The sequence below is a fragment of the Mobula hypostoma genome, chromosome 2, assembly GCF_963921235.1.
Source record: "Mobula hypostoma chromosome 2, sMobHyp1.1, whole genome shotgun sequence".
NCBI classification, from domain to species: Eukaryota; Metazoa; Chordata; class Chondrichthyes; order Myliobatiformes; family Myliobatidae; genus Mobula; species Mobula hypostoma.
The window spans coordinates 119,276,954-119,292,619 of NC_086098.1; the positions used below are offsets into that span (position 1 = coordinate 119,276,954).

General features: G+C 41.3%; 1 protein-coding gene across 1 annotated transcript in view; it reads left to right on the forward strand.

The window, feature by feature from the left end:
• The window catches only part of LOC134342423 (dynein axonemal heavy chain 8-like), a 317,468-nt gene that overhangs the window by 262,384 nt on the left and 39,418 nt on the right, over positions 1–15,666 (forward strand). The window contains exon 57 of the mRNA XM_063040531.1: positions 9,319–9,474. Coding sequence (XP_062896601.1) covers positions 9,319–9,474 — 156 coding nt within the window. The remainder of the gene's footprint in view (positions 1–9,318; positions 9,475–15,666) is intronic.

Below are 15,666 nucleotides of genomic sequence, written 5' to 3' on the forward strand. Positions count from 1 at the left end.
TGTAGAGGCGAGAGCCTGCCGCTGTGCCTGGAGAATGTTACGCAGGGTTTTTGCGTTTTGAATATGGACTTGGACAATAGACTTTTTTCAGTCTTATGTTTTATATTATGTGTTTTTCACCGGATCTTTCTCGTTTTTCTGCGCGGGAGGAGGGATTTGGGGGTTGATGTGCCTGCTCCATATTTGTTCATTTTTCTCGTGCAGAAAGGGGAGATTTGGGGGTTGATGATCGTGCTGCCTTTCTTTTGCTTCTTGGTTTCATGGCTACCTAGAGAAGAAGAATTTCAGGGTTGTATACTTTGATAATAAATGAACCTTTGATTAAAGGTAAAAGTTGGAGTTAACAACTATAGGAATCCCTGTAGGTGTAGGAATATTAAAGTTGGATAAAGAGGGAAAAAAGAAGTAAATAATAGGTATAGGGAACTATTGATGGGAGTAAATATGAAAAATCTGGGGAAATTAGGAGTAATCATGAGAAATCACTGACAGACGTGATTAAGGTAAATCCAAAGATGTTCTCTAAGTACATTAAGAGCAAAAGTATACCTAAGGAAAAGGGGCCTGTTAGGGGCAACAGGGGCAATCTGCATGGTGCCAGAAGGTAAGGTCCTAAATAATAAAGGAGCAGAATTAGACCATTTGGCCCATCAACTTTGATCTGCCACTCAATCATGGCTGATTTCTTATTCTCAACCCTATTCTCTTACAATGCTCTTACTACTCGGGATATTGGTGTTTGAAGCTCAATTCCAATGGCATCTGTAAGGAGTCTGCACGTCCTCCCCATGGAATGCATGGGTTTTCTTCAGGTATTCTAGTTTCCTCCCACAGTCGAAAGATGTACAGATTCATAGGTTAGATGGTCATTGTAAATTGTCCCGTGATTAGGCTAGGGTTGAATCGGGGGTTGCTGAGACAGCAACCAACCGAGAGTCTGTCAATCTCTACTTTAAATACACCCAGTGACTTGGTCTCCACGATCCTCTGTGGCAATGAATTCCACAGATCTATAACTGTCTGGCTGAAGAAATTCTTCCGCATCTCACTTGTGTATAGGATGATGAGAGGCATTGATCACCTGGATAGTCGGAGGCTTTTTCCCAGGGCTGAAATAGCTCGCATGAGAGGACGCAGTTATAAGGTCCTTGGAAGTAGGTACAGAGGAGATGTCAGGGGTAAGACTTTTATGCAGAGAGTGGTGAGTGCATGGAATGGGCTGCTGGCGACAGTGGTGGAGGCGGATACGATAGGGTCTTTTAAGAGACTGCTGGACAGGTACATGGAGCTCAGAAAAATAGAGGTCTATGGGTAACCCTAGGTAATTTCTAAGGTAAGGACATGTTCAACACAGCTTTGTGGGCTGAAGGGCCTGTATTCTGTAGGTTTTCTACGTTTCTGTGTTTCTCAATGGGTGTCACTTTATTCTGAGGCTGTGCCCTCAGATCTTAGCCTGACGTCCAGATCACATGCTATCCTGACGTTATCACTCAAAATAGTCATAGCACACATGCTGACCATAAAGCACCCATTTACTTTCTAAATGATATTCACAAAGGACACCGACTTCAGATTTGGAGAATTCAGTTGAAGTCTAGTACAAGTCTCCATATATAAAGCTGTGGCACTTGATGCCTTAGGAGACTTAATAGATAAATTTCCAGAACCGGATGGGTTCCCAATGGCTGGCATGGATGAGTTGAGTTGAATGGCTAGTTTCCAGGTTCTGTGATTGTACAATGTTATTCCTACCATGTTATTGGGTGTAAAGTTTCAGGATAATAGCTGTGCAGCAGAATGGTGCGGCGAGTAGAGCAGTGGACTAACAGCTCTACTGACTTGAGTTCAACCCTGACCTTCAGTGATATTGTTTGGAGTTTGCATGTTGTTACGTAGACAGATAGATAGATACTTTATTGATCACAAAGGAAATTACAGTGTGACTGTAGCATTACAAGTGCACAGATATACAAATCTAGAAGAGAAGTAAAGAATAAAAAAAAGTTACCTCATCACTTCCCCAGCTAAAGGTTGACTCATTATAGAGCCTAATGGTCGAGGGTAAGAATAACCTCATATAGTGCTCTTTGAAGCAGTACAGTTGTCTTAGTCTGTTACTAAAAGTGTTTCTCCGTTCAGCCAAGCTGGCATGCAGAGGGTGAGAAACATTGTCCAGAATTACCAGGGTTTTCCGTAGGGTTCTTTGTTCTTCCACAGCCTCTAGTATGTCCAGTTTGACTCCTATAACAGAACAAGCCTTTCTAATCAATTTATCGAGCCTGTTGGCATCACCTGTGTTGATGCCATTGTCCCAGAGCAACACTGCATAGAAGATTGTACTGGCAACAACAGACTGGTAGAACATGTGAAGGAGAGACCTGCATACTCTAAAGGACCTCTGTCTCCTCAGGAAGTAGAGGCAACTCTGGCCCTTCTTGTACACAGCCTCTGTGTTGGTGCTGCACTCAAGTCTGTCATCCAGGTACACTCCCAGATACTTGTAGGTCCTCACCACATCCATGTCCTCACCATCAATAGTAACAGGGAGCAGGGCAGGCTTGGTCTTCCTAAAGTCCATCACCATCTCCTTTGCCTTACTGATGTAGAGCTGCAGATGATTCAGCTTGCACCAATTGACAAAGTCCTCCACCAGGCCCTGCACCCATCCTCCCATCCTCCCTTTATACACCCAACAATTGCTGAGTCATCAGAGAATGTGATAGTTTCTAGTGGTGAGTAGGTTAATTTACCACTATTAATTGCTCCTGGTTTGTACATGACTACTAGAAAATAGTAGTAGTTGATAAAAATGTGGGGAGAATAAAATTACATTATTTATAGGTGTTTTATGATCAGCATGGACACTAAATATTTCGAATGATAATGTCAGGATACTATATGATCTGTCATATAGGTGTCATATTGCTCTGTCATGGCAGATGAGCTCAGACCCATGCCATGCTCCTCCTGTGACATGTGGGGACTCAGGGAGGTAGTACAGGAGTCTCCTGCGGTCATCTCCCTCGAATACAGATATACCGCTTTGGAGTCTGTTGGGGGAGATGGCTCATGAGGTGAAGGCAGCACTAGCCAGGATCATGGCACCGTGGGTGGCTCTGCTGCGCATGAAGGCAAGAAAAAGAGTGGCGGAGCTGTTGTGGTGGGGGATTCCATGGTAAGGTGAATAGAGAGGAGCTTCTGTGGCTGCAAACGGGACTCCCGTATGGTGTGTTGCCTCCCGGGTGCAAGGGTCAGAGATGTCTCAGAGAGGCTACAGGGCATTCTGAAAGGGGAGGGTGAGCAGCCAGCTGTCATTGCGTATATAGGTACTAACGATATAGGAAGAAAATGGCATGAGGTCCTGCAAGCTGAATTTAGGGAGCTTGGAGATAAATTAAAGAGTAGGACCTCAAAGGTAATAATCTCAGGATTATTACCGGTGCCGCGTGCTTGCCAGAGTTGGAATAGCAGGATAGCTAGAATGAATATGGGGCTTGAGCGGTGCTGCAGGAGGGAGGGTTTCAGATTCTTGGGGCATTGGAACCGCTTCTCGGGGAGGTGAGACCAGTATCATCCGGATGGTCTACATCTGGGCAGGACCGGGATCAATGACCTAGGGAGATTGTTTGCTAGTGTTATTGGGGAGGTTTTAAACTAACATGGCAGGGGAATGGGAACCCACACAGAAAAGAAGAGGGAAGTGATGCAGAGACCAAAGCTAGAGCTAATGAAGAAAAAAGTAAGAGTAAAGTGCATAAAAGCAAAAATCACATAGTTCACTAGATTCTAAAAGGACAATGAGTATAAGGGCACTTTATCTAAATGCCCGTAGTATTAGAAACAAGGTTAACAAACTTGTGGCACAGATCAGCACCAAGGCATATGATTTAGTGGCCATTACAGAAACCTGGTAGCAAGGTGGAGATGACTGGGAATTAAATATCCAGGGGTATCAGGTAATACGGAAAGATAGGCAGGAAGGCAAAGGAGGTGGGGTGGCACACTTAATTAAGGATGAGATCAGGGCGATTGTGAGAGACAATATAAGATCTACGGAGCAGAATATTAAGTCCATCTGGGTAGAGATTAAGAATAGTAAAGGGAAAAAAAATCACTGGTGGGAGTTGTCTGTAGGCCACCTAATAAAAATATTGCAGTGGCAGAGGCGATTAACCAAGAAATAACTGAGACTTGTAAGAACGGAACAGCAGTTATCATGGGGGATTTTAACTTCCACATAGATTGGGTGAATCAGGTTGGTCAAGGAAGTCTTGAGGAGGATTTCATAGAATGCATCCGTGATGACTTTCTTGAGCAGCGTGTTAGTGAACCTACACGGGAAAATACTATCTTAGATATAGTCCTGTGCAAAGAGACAGGTAAGATTAACGATCTTGTAGTCAGGGATCCTCTTGGAAAGAGTGATCATAGAATGGTTGAATTTTGCATACAGATGGAGGATGAAATAGTTAGATCTAAAACTAGTGTATTATGCTTGAACAAGGGAGACTACAACAGGATGAGGGGGGAGCTAGCTAATGTGGATTGAGAGCACAGGCTATTTGGTAGGATAATTGAGGAACAGTGGAATACTTTCAAAGAGATTTTTCACAGTGCTCAACAAAAGTATATTCCAGTCAAAAGTAAGGACAGTAAGTGTGGGGAGAGCCAGCCTTGGATAACTAAGGAAATAAAAGATAGTATCAAATTAAAAGCTCATGTGTACAAAGTCACAAAGAGTAGTGGGATACTGGGGATTGGAAAAACGTCAAAAAGCAACAAAGAACAACTAAAGAAATAAGGAAAGGGAAGATAGAGTATGAAAGTAAATTAGCACAAAATATAAAAACAGATAGCAAAAGTTTTTATAAATATATAAAGCAGAAGAGGGTGGCTAAAGTCAACATAGGTCCCTTGGAAGACGAGAGGGGGAAATTGATATTGGGTGATAAGGAAGTGGCTGAGGCATTGAACAACTATTTTGTGTCAGTCTTCACAGTGGAGGACACGTCTAATATGCCAAAGAATGATGTTATGGAAGAATTAGGAGGTGAGGACCTTGATAAAATCACTGTCACTAAAGAGATAGTGATGAGCAAACTAGAGGGTGTGAAGGTAGATAAGTCCTCTGGTCCTGATGGGATGCATCCCAGGGTGCTGAGGGAATTGGCGGAGGTTATAGTAGACGTGTTGGTAATCATTTACCAAAACTCTCTAGACTCTGGGCAGGTGCCAGCAGATTGGATGACAGCAAATGTCATGCCACTTTTTAAAAATGGATGCAGGCAAAAGACGGGCAACTATAGGCCAGTTAGCTTAACATCTGTAGTCGGGGAAAATGCTTGAAGCCATCATTAAGGAAGAAATAGCAAAACATTTAGAAAGGAGTGGTTCCATTAAACAGATGCAGCATGGATTCAGAAAGGGCAGGTCCTGTTTGACAAACTAACTGGAGTTCTTTGAGGACATAATGAGTGCAGTGGATAGAGGGGAACAGGTGGATGTCATATACTTGGATTTCCAGAAGGCATTCGATAAGGTGCCGCACAAGAGACTTATAAATAAGATACGGATGCATGGAGTCAGAGGATGTGTATTGGCATGGTTAGTGGATTGGTTAACCAATAGAAGGCAGGGAGCTGGTATAAATGGGTGTTTCTCCGGTTGGCAGTCTGTGGTGAGTGGGGTGCCACAGGGGTCGGTGCTGGGCCGGCAGCTGTTTACCATTTACATTGATGATTTGGAAGAGGGGACTGAGTGTAGCATAGCAAAATTTGCTGATGACACTAAACTGAGTGGAAAAACAAATTGTATGGCGCATGTGGAGACTCTGCAGAGGGATATTGATAGGTTAAGTGAGTGGGCCAAGGTCTGTCAGATGGAATATAACGTTGGTAAATACGAGATCATCCACTTTGGAAGGAATAATAGAAGAGCAGATTATTATTTAAGTGGTGAAAGATTGCAGCATGCAGTTGTACAGAGGGATTTTGGAGTGTTTGTTCATGCATTGCAAAAGGTTGGCTTGCAAGTACAACAGGTTATTAAGAAGGCAAATGGAATGTTGGCCTTTATTGCTAGAGGGATTGAATTCAAGAGCAGGGAGGTCATGCTGCAAATATACAGGGTACTGGTGAGGTTGCACCTGGAGTACTGTGTGCAGTTCTAATCTCCATACTTGAGGAAGGATATACTGGCTTTGGAGGCAGTGCAGAGGAAGTTCACCAGGTTGATTCCAGGGATGAAGGGGTTAACCTATGAGGAGAGATTGAGTTGCCTGGGACTATACTCTCTGGAGTTCAGAAGAATGAGAGGGGATCTTATAGAAACATACAAAATTTTGAAAGGGATAGATAAGATAGAAGTAGGAAAGTTGTTTCCAATGGTAGGTGAGACTCGAACTAGGGGACATTGCCTCAAGATTCAGGGGAGAAGATTTAGGATGGAGATGAGGAGAAACTGTTTTTCCCAGAGAGCGGTGAATCTGTGGAATTCTCTGCCCAGGGAAGCAGTTGAGGCTTCTTTACTAAATATATTTAAGATACAGTTGGATAGATTTTTACATAGTAGGGGAATTAAAGGTTATGGGGAAAAGGCAGGTAGATGGAGCTGAGTTTATGGACAGATCAGCCATGATCTTATTGAATGGCAGGGCAGGCTCGATGGGCCAGATGGCCAACTCCTGCTCCTATTTCTTAAGTTCTAATGTTCTTTTGTTCTTATGAGAGTAGCCTGCATGTGAGGAGCCTCAAGTGTACCTTCAATTATTTTTGATCTATTATTGGGCTCTACATCTTTACTATTTAAGAGCATATAAAACAAATCATACCATTTAGCTCCATGTTCCTGCTCTGCCATTAAGAAAGACCACGTCAGATTTTTAATCACATTGCCATTTTCTTGCATCAGCCTCATTGTCCCACAGCGTTTATATTGGCTTTCAAAAGAGCAGTCCTCTCTGTCCCACTTCACCTATCTTCATTTTTCTGTATACTACAATTTCATCTCTGTCACATGTCTTATCATTTGCCACCCAACCATACCAGGGGCAGTTTACAGAGGTTCTTTAGCCTACAGGAATATATTTGGGGTGTAGGAGGAAACGAGAGCACCTCGGGGAAACTTTTATTCATCAATATTCACTTATACTCACCCTGAAGAAACTGGGAATTGGGAGAACAAAAAGAGGCCGTGAAATCCCCTTGACAAGTAGGATTAAGGAGAATCCCAAGGAAACTTGCACCCAGTATTTATCCCAAGGAAAGTGAATCAAAAACTAGAGAGCATAGGTTTATAGTGAGAGGGACAATTTCTTCACACAGAAGATAGTGTAAGTGAAGTGAACTGCCAAAGGAAATGTTTGAGACAACTACAATAACAACATTTAAAAAGACACTTGTACAGGCACATGGATGGGAAAGTTTCAGAGGGATATGGACCAAATGCTTGCAAATGGACTAGCTGAGATGGGCATCTTGGTCGGCACAGACAAGTAGGGCTGAATAGTCTGCTTCCAAGCTGTATTCCTCTGACTCTCTCAACCTCCATTACAAAATGTATGATTAAGTCTTCAGCTCATCACAGACTTTGCCTTGGGTCTCTTCATACTTTCTCCTTTTTGCAGCTAAAGTATCTTCGATCTCTAGCCTTTCCTAATTCAGATGAAAGGTCATCAACCAAAATGCAATAAAAACAAAAATCTGTGATATGTTAATTCACGTGAACCTTTATTTAACTGACAAAAGTACAAAGAAAAGATTTTCAATAGTTTTACTGACCAACTTAATTGTATTTTGTAAATATACACAAATTTAGAATTTGATGGCTGCAACACACTCAACAAAAGTTGGGACAGAGTTAAAATAAGATTGAAAAGTGCACAGAATACTCAAGTAACACCGGTTTGGAAGACTCCACATTAAGCAGGCTAATTGGTAGCAGGTGAGGTAACATGACTGGGTATAAGAGTAATGTCCATTAAAGGATCAGTCTTTGCAAGCAAGGATGTGTTGTGTCTCACCCCTCTGTGCCAAAATTCGTGAGAGAGTTGTTAGTCAGTTCAAAAGGAACATTTCTCAACGCAAGGTTGCAGAGAATTTAGGTCTTTCAACATCTACAGTACATAATATTGTGAAAAGATTCTGAGAATTCAGAGACATCTCAGTGCGTAAAGGGCAAGGTCGGAAACCACTGTTGAATGCGCGTGATCTTCGAGCCCTCAGGCGGCACTGCCTAAGAAACCGTCATGCTACTGTGACAATTATAGCCACCTGGGCTCGGGAGTACTTCGGAAAACCATTGTCACTCAACACAGTCTGTTGCTGCATCCAGAAATGCAACTTGAAACTGTATTACGCAAGGAGGAAGCCATACATCAACTCTATGCAGAAACGCCGGCGAGTTCTCTGGGCCCGAGCTCATCTCAGATGGACCGAAAGACTGTGGAACCGTGTGCTATGGTCAGATGAGTCCACATTTCAGCCAGTTTTCGGAAAAAACGGGCGTCGAGTTCTCCGTGCCAAAGATGAAAACGACCATCCAGATTGTTATCAGCGAAAAGTGCAAAAGCCAGCATCTGTGATGGTATGGGGGTGCATCAGTGCCCACGGCATGGGTGAGTTGCATGTATGTGAAGGTACCATTGACTTTGAGGCGTATATTAGGATTTTAGAGAGACATTGTTGCCATCAAGGTGACGTCTCTTCCCGGGACATCCATGCTTATTTCAGCAGGACAATGCCAGACCACATTCTGCACGGGCTACAGCAGCGTGGCTTTGTAGACACAGAGTGCGTGTGCTTGACTGGCCTGCTGCCTTTCTATCTCCTATTGAAAATGTATGACGCATCATGAAGAGGAGAATCAGACAACGGAGACCACAGACTGTTGAGCAGCTGAAGTCTTATATCAAGCAAGAATGGACAAAATTTCCGATTGCAAATCTACTACAATTAGTATCCTCAGTTCCAAAACGATTAAAAAGTGTTATTAAAAGGAAAGGTGATGTAACACAATGGTAAACATGCCTCTGTCCCAACTTTTGTTGAGTGTGTTGCAGCCATCAAATTCTAAATTTGTGTGTGTTTACAAAATACAATTAAGTTGGTCAGTAAAACTATTGAAAATTTTTTCTTTGTACTTTTGTCAGTTAAATAAAGGTTCACGTGAATTAACATATCACAGATCTTTGTTTTTATTGCATTTTGGAAAATATCCCAACTTTTCTGGAAATGGGGTTTGTATATCAACTAATTTGTAATCTAATTGCTTATTAATAAGCCAGTGGATTGCCAGTGATCTCCGTTACCAATTTTACAGACATCCATCAAGTTCACCAATGAACCGCCTCAAGGTGTGCGTGCAGGACTGAAAAGAACATTTACTGGGATCACACAAGACCAAATAGAGTATTCCAGCCTGCCCATGTGGAAACCACTACTATATGCAGTTGCCTTCCTGCATACCACTGTCCAGGTATTTGATACCACGATCAACTGTAACCACGTATTCTAGAACTACACTTACTGGGTGTGATTTGTCCTATCACTGAGGCGTGAGATTTCATACTGTGAAACTTAGCATGTGATATTTACTATGTGCACATGACAAAGAGTTTCATGTGAGATGATTAAGCCTAGGGCTGGGTAGATAGGGTAGAGGCAATGCTTGTCCATAAGATTTGATCTTCCTGGAATCATGTTAGAAGAAAGTGTTTGAAAATGTCATTTGTGTTGGCCCCTTCTGAGTCAAAAATTTAACTGCATTCCCTCAAATTGACCCCATTTATGTCAGACTAAACAGACATCTTGCTGCAGAGGGCAGCCACAAATACATTCTGAAGCTACTAACTCACATGCTCTATTTTATTGTTCAATATCTTTCAAAGTGTATTATACCCACTTGTAAATGTAATTCAGATTTCAAAGACTGAGGTGGGGATGCAAACTTATAAATTTGGAATTTACCTAGACTGATGGGAGACACAAGAGGCTGCTTGTGTCTTAGGTCATTAGTCCTGAAGGAAACATTATTCAAGCATTATAGAAAAACTTAAAAAACACAGAAAATGCTAGAAATACTCATTTTCCTTCTTTCTTAATTATGGTCTCCTCTCAACTATTGATCAGATAATTCTCCACAACTTCAAAGAGATTCCACAACCATCACAACAGATTAAGATCAGATGCCATTTCATTGGCTCTTCACTAGGCTCTGGATCTGGACCATAAAGATGCATACATCAGGATGCTCTTCATTGACTACATCTCAGCATTCAACACTATCATCCCCTCAAAACTAATCACTAAGCTCCTAGACCTACTGTAGGTCTCTATACCTCCTTGTGCAACTTGATCCTCAATTTCCCCACTTGCAGATCCTAGTCAGTACGGATTAGCAACAATATCTCCACAATCACCATCAGAACAGATGTATCACAAGGCTGTGTTCTTAGCCCCAGTCTACACGATTGTATGACTAAATACAGTTCTAATACTATATTTAAGTTTGCTGACGACATATCTGTTGTTGGCTGAATCAAAGGTGGTGATGAATTGGAATACAGGGGGAAATTGAAAATCTGGTTGAATAGTGCCACAACAACAACCAAACGTCAGCAAAACCAAAGCTGATTATCGAAAACAGGAGGAAGAAACTGGAAGTCGATGAGCCAGTCCTCATTCAAGGATTGGAGGTGGAGAGAAACAGTAACTTTAAATTCCATGGCATTACCCTATCAGAAGATCTGTTCTGGGACTCGTACGTAAGTGCATCACAAAGAAAGCATGACAGCACCTCTTCTTTCTTAGAAGTGTGCATAAATTCAGCGTGTCATCTAAAACGTTGACAAACTTCTATAGATCTACAGTGGATAGTATCCTGACTGGTTGCATCCAATGCCAAAGAATAGTAAAGTCTATAGAAATTGGTGGATACCACCCAGTCCATCACAGGCAAAGCCTTCCCCACCATTGAGCACATTTACAAGAAGCGCCACCATGAAAAAGCTGCATACGTCATCAGTGACCCCCCCACCCCCACCTCACTATCCAGGCTATGCATTCCTCTTGCTACTACCATCAGGCAGAAGGCACAGAAGCCTTGGGTCCTCCACCACCAGGTTCAGGAACATTTATTACCATTAACCATCAAGATCCTGAATCAACATGGATAACTTCATTCACTTCGACTCTGAACTGATTCCACAACCTACAGATACACTTTCAAGGACTCTACAACTCGTGTTCTTAGTATTATTTTCTCATTTACACAATTTGTCATCTTTTGCACATTGGTTGTTTCAGTACTTGTTTATGTTTAGTTTTCATAAATTTTATGTTTCTTTGTTTTCCTGTAAATGCTTGCAGGAAAATGAATCTCAAGTTAGTATGCAGTAACATATACAGTACATACAGTACTGTGCAAAAATCTTAGGTGCCCTAGGTTTTTTTATATATGGTTTCAGATAGTATGGCCTTCACAGAGCACTGATCTCAATATGATCGAGGCTCTCTGGGAAGCAAGCAAGACAGGCGAAGTCCGCAGAAGAACTGTGGCAAGTTCTCCAAGATGCTTGGAACAACCTACCAGTCAATTTTCTTATAAAACTGTGACAGTGTACCTAAGAGAACTAATTCAGTTTTAATGCAAAGGTGGGGGAGGGGTCCAGCCAAATATTTATTTGATTTAGCTTTTTACTGTTTACTGCTCTTTATAGTAACTTTACTTGTAAGTCAATATACTTGAAAACATCTTCACTTCACAGAGTTTTTTACATGTGCCTAAGACTTTTGCACAGTACAGTACTTTGATAATACATTTATTTTAACTTTGATTATCAGATACCTGTTATCCTGTCCTCTACTTTCAGCATTTTACAAAGATCGTTGCCTTTATGAATCCCAGGTCCACTCTTCTGCTCCCACTGACTACCCCTGTTCATATGCTTTCCCTTGAAACTGCAGGCAATGCCACATTTGTCTATTGTTTCTTATTGCTTCCCAGCATCCAGGGATGCAAACCACTCTCCCCAGTGAAGAAGCAATTCAAATTGCTCGACTTCCAATCTAATATACTACATTGTGTTTTCACAATATGGTCTCCTCTACATTCGAGAAATCAACTCTTACATTCTTTTGTCTGTGTCTTTTATCTATGTTCTTAATTTCTAACTACTCCTATTCATTCATTAACCATATGACCTTGTTTATCCCCATTATTATCCGAGTTTTATCCTTTCAGATACAGCCCCTCCATGCAGCTTAAGTGTCCTTTGTCTCCTTCCCAGTTCTGGCAAAGGGTCTCTGACCCAACACTTGTCATGCTTTTCTGCCCCCTCTATAGATTAATCATATTTTTACTATAGTCTAGTGACCAGAGCTGCACATGGTATTTCAGGTGAATGTGCTATAAAGCTGTAACATAACTTTTCCATTTTTGTACTCAGTGTGCAAAAAATGTTACTTTCCTCTGACTTTGGCCTCTGAATATTGGTGGTTGCATCTTCATGTGCCTAGACCTCATTTCACTTCTTGCAGGCTTCTGCTTTTAGCACAGTACTGAATTTTGTTTGATAATGTAACTACAGAGCATTATTAAACCTGCTATATAAATACAAGTTGTTAGTATACCAACTCACTTAAAAGAAACTAAAATCTGGGAAACTTGTCATTTATTTTGTGGGGGACTGAATTTCTGCAACAACTCTTGATCCAATTCTTATTTCAGAAAGAATGAATCTCCTGCCCTAACCATTAGAACCGGGTTATTTTTGTCCGATTAGATTCTGGTGAATTGCTTGAGACATTTGATGACATTTAAAGTGCTGCATAACTAAGTTGTTGTGGTATCCTACCAGAAGGAAAAATTCCCTATAGGTTCACAACCGATCTTCCAGCTCCCTCGATTCTTGAGCCTTGTTGGATTAATGTTTCTGCCAGATTAAAAGTCACGCAATAATAATGGCAACAATGGACTGCAGAAGCTTGAAACAGTTATTAATTATACAAAATTAAATGTACATTTATTAATTACAGTGCTTACAAAGAATGTTGCTTCTCGATTTATCTTTTTAAACATTTCATCCAGGCGAAGTTGTTTCATGTGCTTTGATCTCTCCCTTTGTAACTTTCCTTGCTTTGTAATTAATTCTCCCTTTGAAAATAATTAATAAAATTTAGCTCTTGTTCCATTACGAAGGTACATTTCTCTAACCCTTTGTTTAAATCACCCAACAACTCGATTAACTTGTCAATGGTGTTACGAATCCTGTAACGGGTTAAAGAACCAGCAGAAATGGAAAACACCTTAGAGTCTGGTATTGCTGTTAACTAATGCTCGTTTATTAATAACTATGCAATACAGTAATATAAATTCAGATATATCAAACAGGTTAGCAATGATTATATATATAAGTGTGGAATTATATAAAAGCCAAGCTTCTTCAAACTTAGGAGGTAAATGGGTACAGTCTTACAGTCAGGGATAAATGAAATCAGTTCAGTTCGTGGTATTGAGTTGAGTAGTGTTGGAGAGAGAGAGAGGTGTCTAGTTCTTCAGGTGAGCTGATGCCGTCGATCTTCCCGTTGTCCTCCGAGACTTCCAAGTTAGCCAAACTTGACCAACTTAAGAACACTGTCTTCAAGTGATAGTCTACCAACCCAGGCAAAGGTTAGACACACAGGTAGACTCCACAGGGTTGCTCTTTCACGCACTAATAATCACAGATCGATCCCTCACAATCGATCCCTCACAATCGATCCTCAGTCCCACACTCGTGGGCACCTGAACAGGATAGTGGTAACTTCACCACACTTTAGTGTGTCTGCGTGCCCTGCGAAACAGGCAATTACGGTAGTTTAATTACTGTTGTGCTGAACACCAGCAATCCATCAAGTAGTTCCTCCCTTCTTTCTCTGTAGCAATTCAGAAGCTGGCAGTGTCCTTGCAGAAATCCCAAACAAACTGTGAGCAGTCTTCGCCCCTCTCTCCCTCGGTCACAAGGTGTTTGTGCTGTACAGCTGCAGGCTCTCTCTCTCTTTATAAAAGCACAGTCCATAATGAATAACTCAGGATATCGTCACAATAGTAAATCTTTCAGTTTCATTCATTTTGTCATCATCGCTGTCATCTTCATCTCCAGCAGTGTTTTTATTGGCATTCAGAACGCTATAATTTCCGAGTCCATAAGGTGATGAACAACAGGTGTTTTGTCATCGACAATCATCCACTCACGTAGATTTTATTCATTAAGACTACTTGGATTTTCTTCATCTTCTTTTGCTAATGTTTTCCTAGATGTGCAGTGCCAGTATAATGCCATTTCATCTGCATTATATTCCTGCTGAGAAATGAAGTCTTTGTTACTTATAAGCCTCACAAATTCGTCTGTGTATTCGGTAGCTCCTTCATGGTCTGCAGACCGTTTTTCTCCACACACTTTATGCATGGAAATTCCATGGCACTTCTTAAACCTTTGAAGCCATCCTTCACTATAGTCGCACGCATGTTCTAATTTAAGTTCTTTGTGGAACAGCTTAGCTTGGTTCATTATTATACTGCCTGACAAGTCAACTCCATCACTCTGTCACTGGCGAAACTATTCAATCATCACTCAATTATGCTCAGTGTTCTTACCAACTTTCATAGTTTTTCTAGTGCTATTTGCTTTAACAAATCACAGCACAGAATTGCATTTTTTTTCTCTTTGATGCATTATATCATACACAGTTGATGAACCAGTGCCTTATAAATTGCACAGCTTACACACAGAAACACTTTGGTCCAGTTTTTTCAACATTTCAACCTTCTCTTGAATCGATATGGGCTGATATTTATGTTTGGCACCACCCCGGCACTTGTATTTATCTTAGAAGCCATAGCTAGGGTTACATTTATGTAAAATAAGCAAAAATAAGCACAAAGTATTGGGGCAACCACCAACAAGTGCAACATAAATTATAAAAGTAGCATGCTTTTGTCAAAATGAGCCTCTCCACAGATGGTGCTGCATGCACTACATACAATGCCATCTGGTGGCCACCCAGTAAACTACGTCTCATAATTTCATCTGGAGGTGCCATCAGTTTCCGGAAAATCTGAGGTCTATCTGTATTATACGAGGGGTGATTGATAAGTTCGTGGCCTAAGGTAGAAGGAGTTAATTGTAGAAAACCTAGCACATTTATTTTTCAACATAGTCCCCTCCTACATTTACAGACTTAGTCCAGCAGTTGTGGAGCATACGGATCCTTTCTTTGTAGAAGTCGGCATCTTGGAACTCCAGAAAGTGGTCCACAGCAGGGGTGATCGATAAGTTTGTGGCCTAAGGTAGAAGGAGATGAGTTATTAACTTCAAACTTTCTGCATAATCACTCAAAGAGTTGAACTGCACGTGCATGTAATGAGAACTGTATAACTCATCTCCTTCCACCTTAGGCCACAAACTTATCAATCATCCCTGCTGTGGACCACTTTCTGGAGGTCAAAAGCACCAACTTATACAAAGAAGGGATCCGTATGCTCCACGACCGCTGGACTAAGTGTATAAATGCAGGAGGGGACTATGTTGAAATATAACTGTGCTAGGTTTTCTAAAACTGACTCCTTCTACCTTAGGCCACGAACTTATCAATTACCCCTCGTAAAATTGTTGGTTCATACAGCACA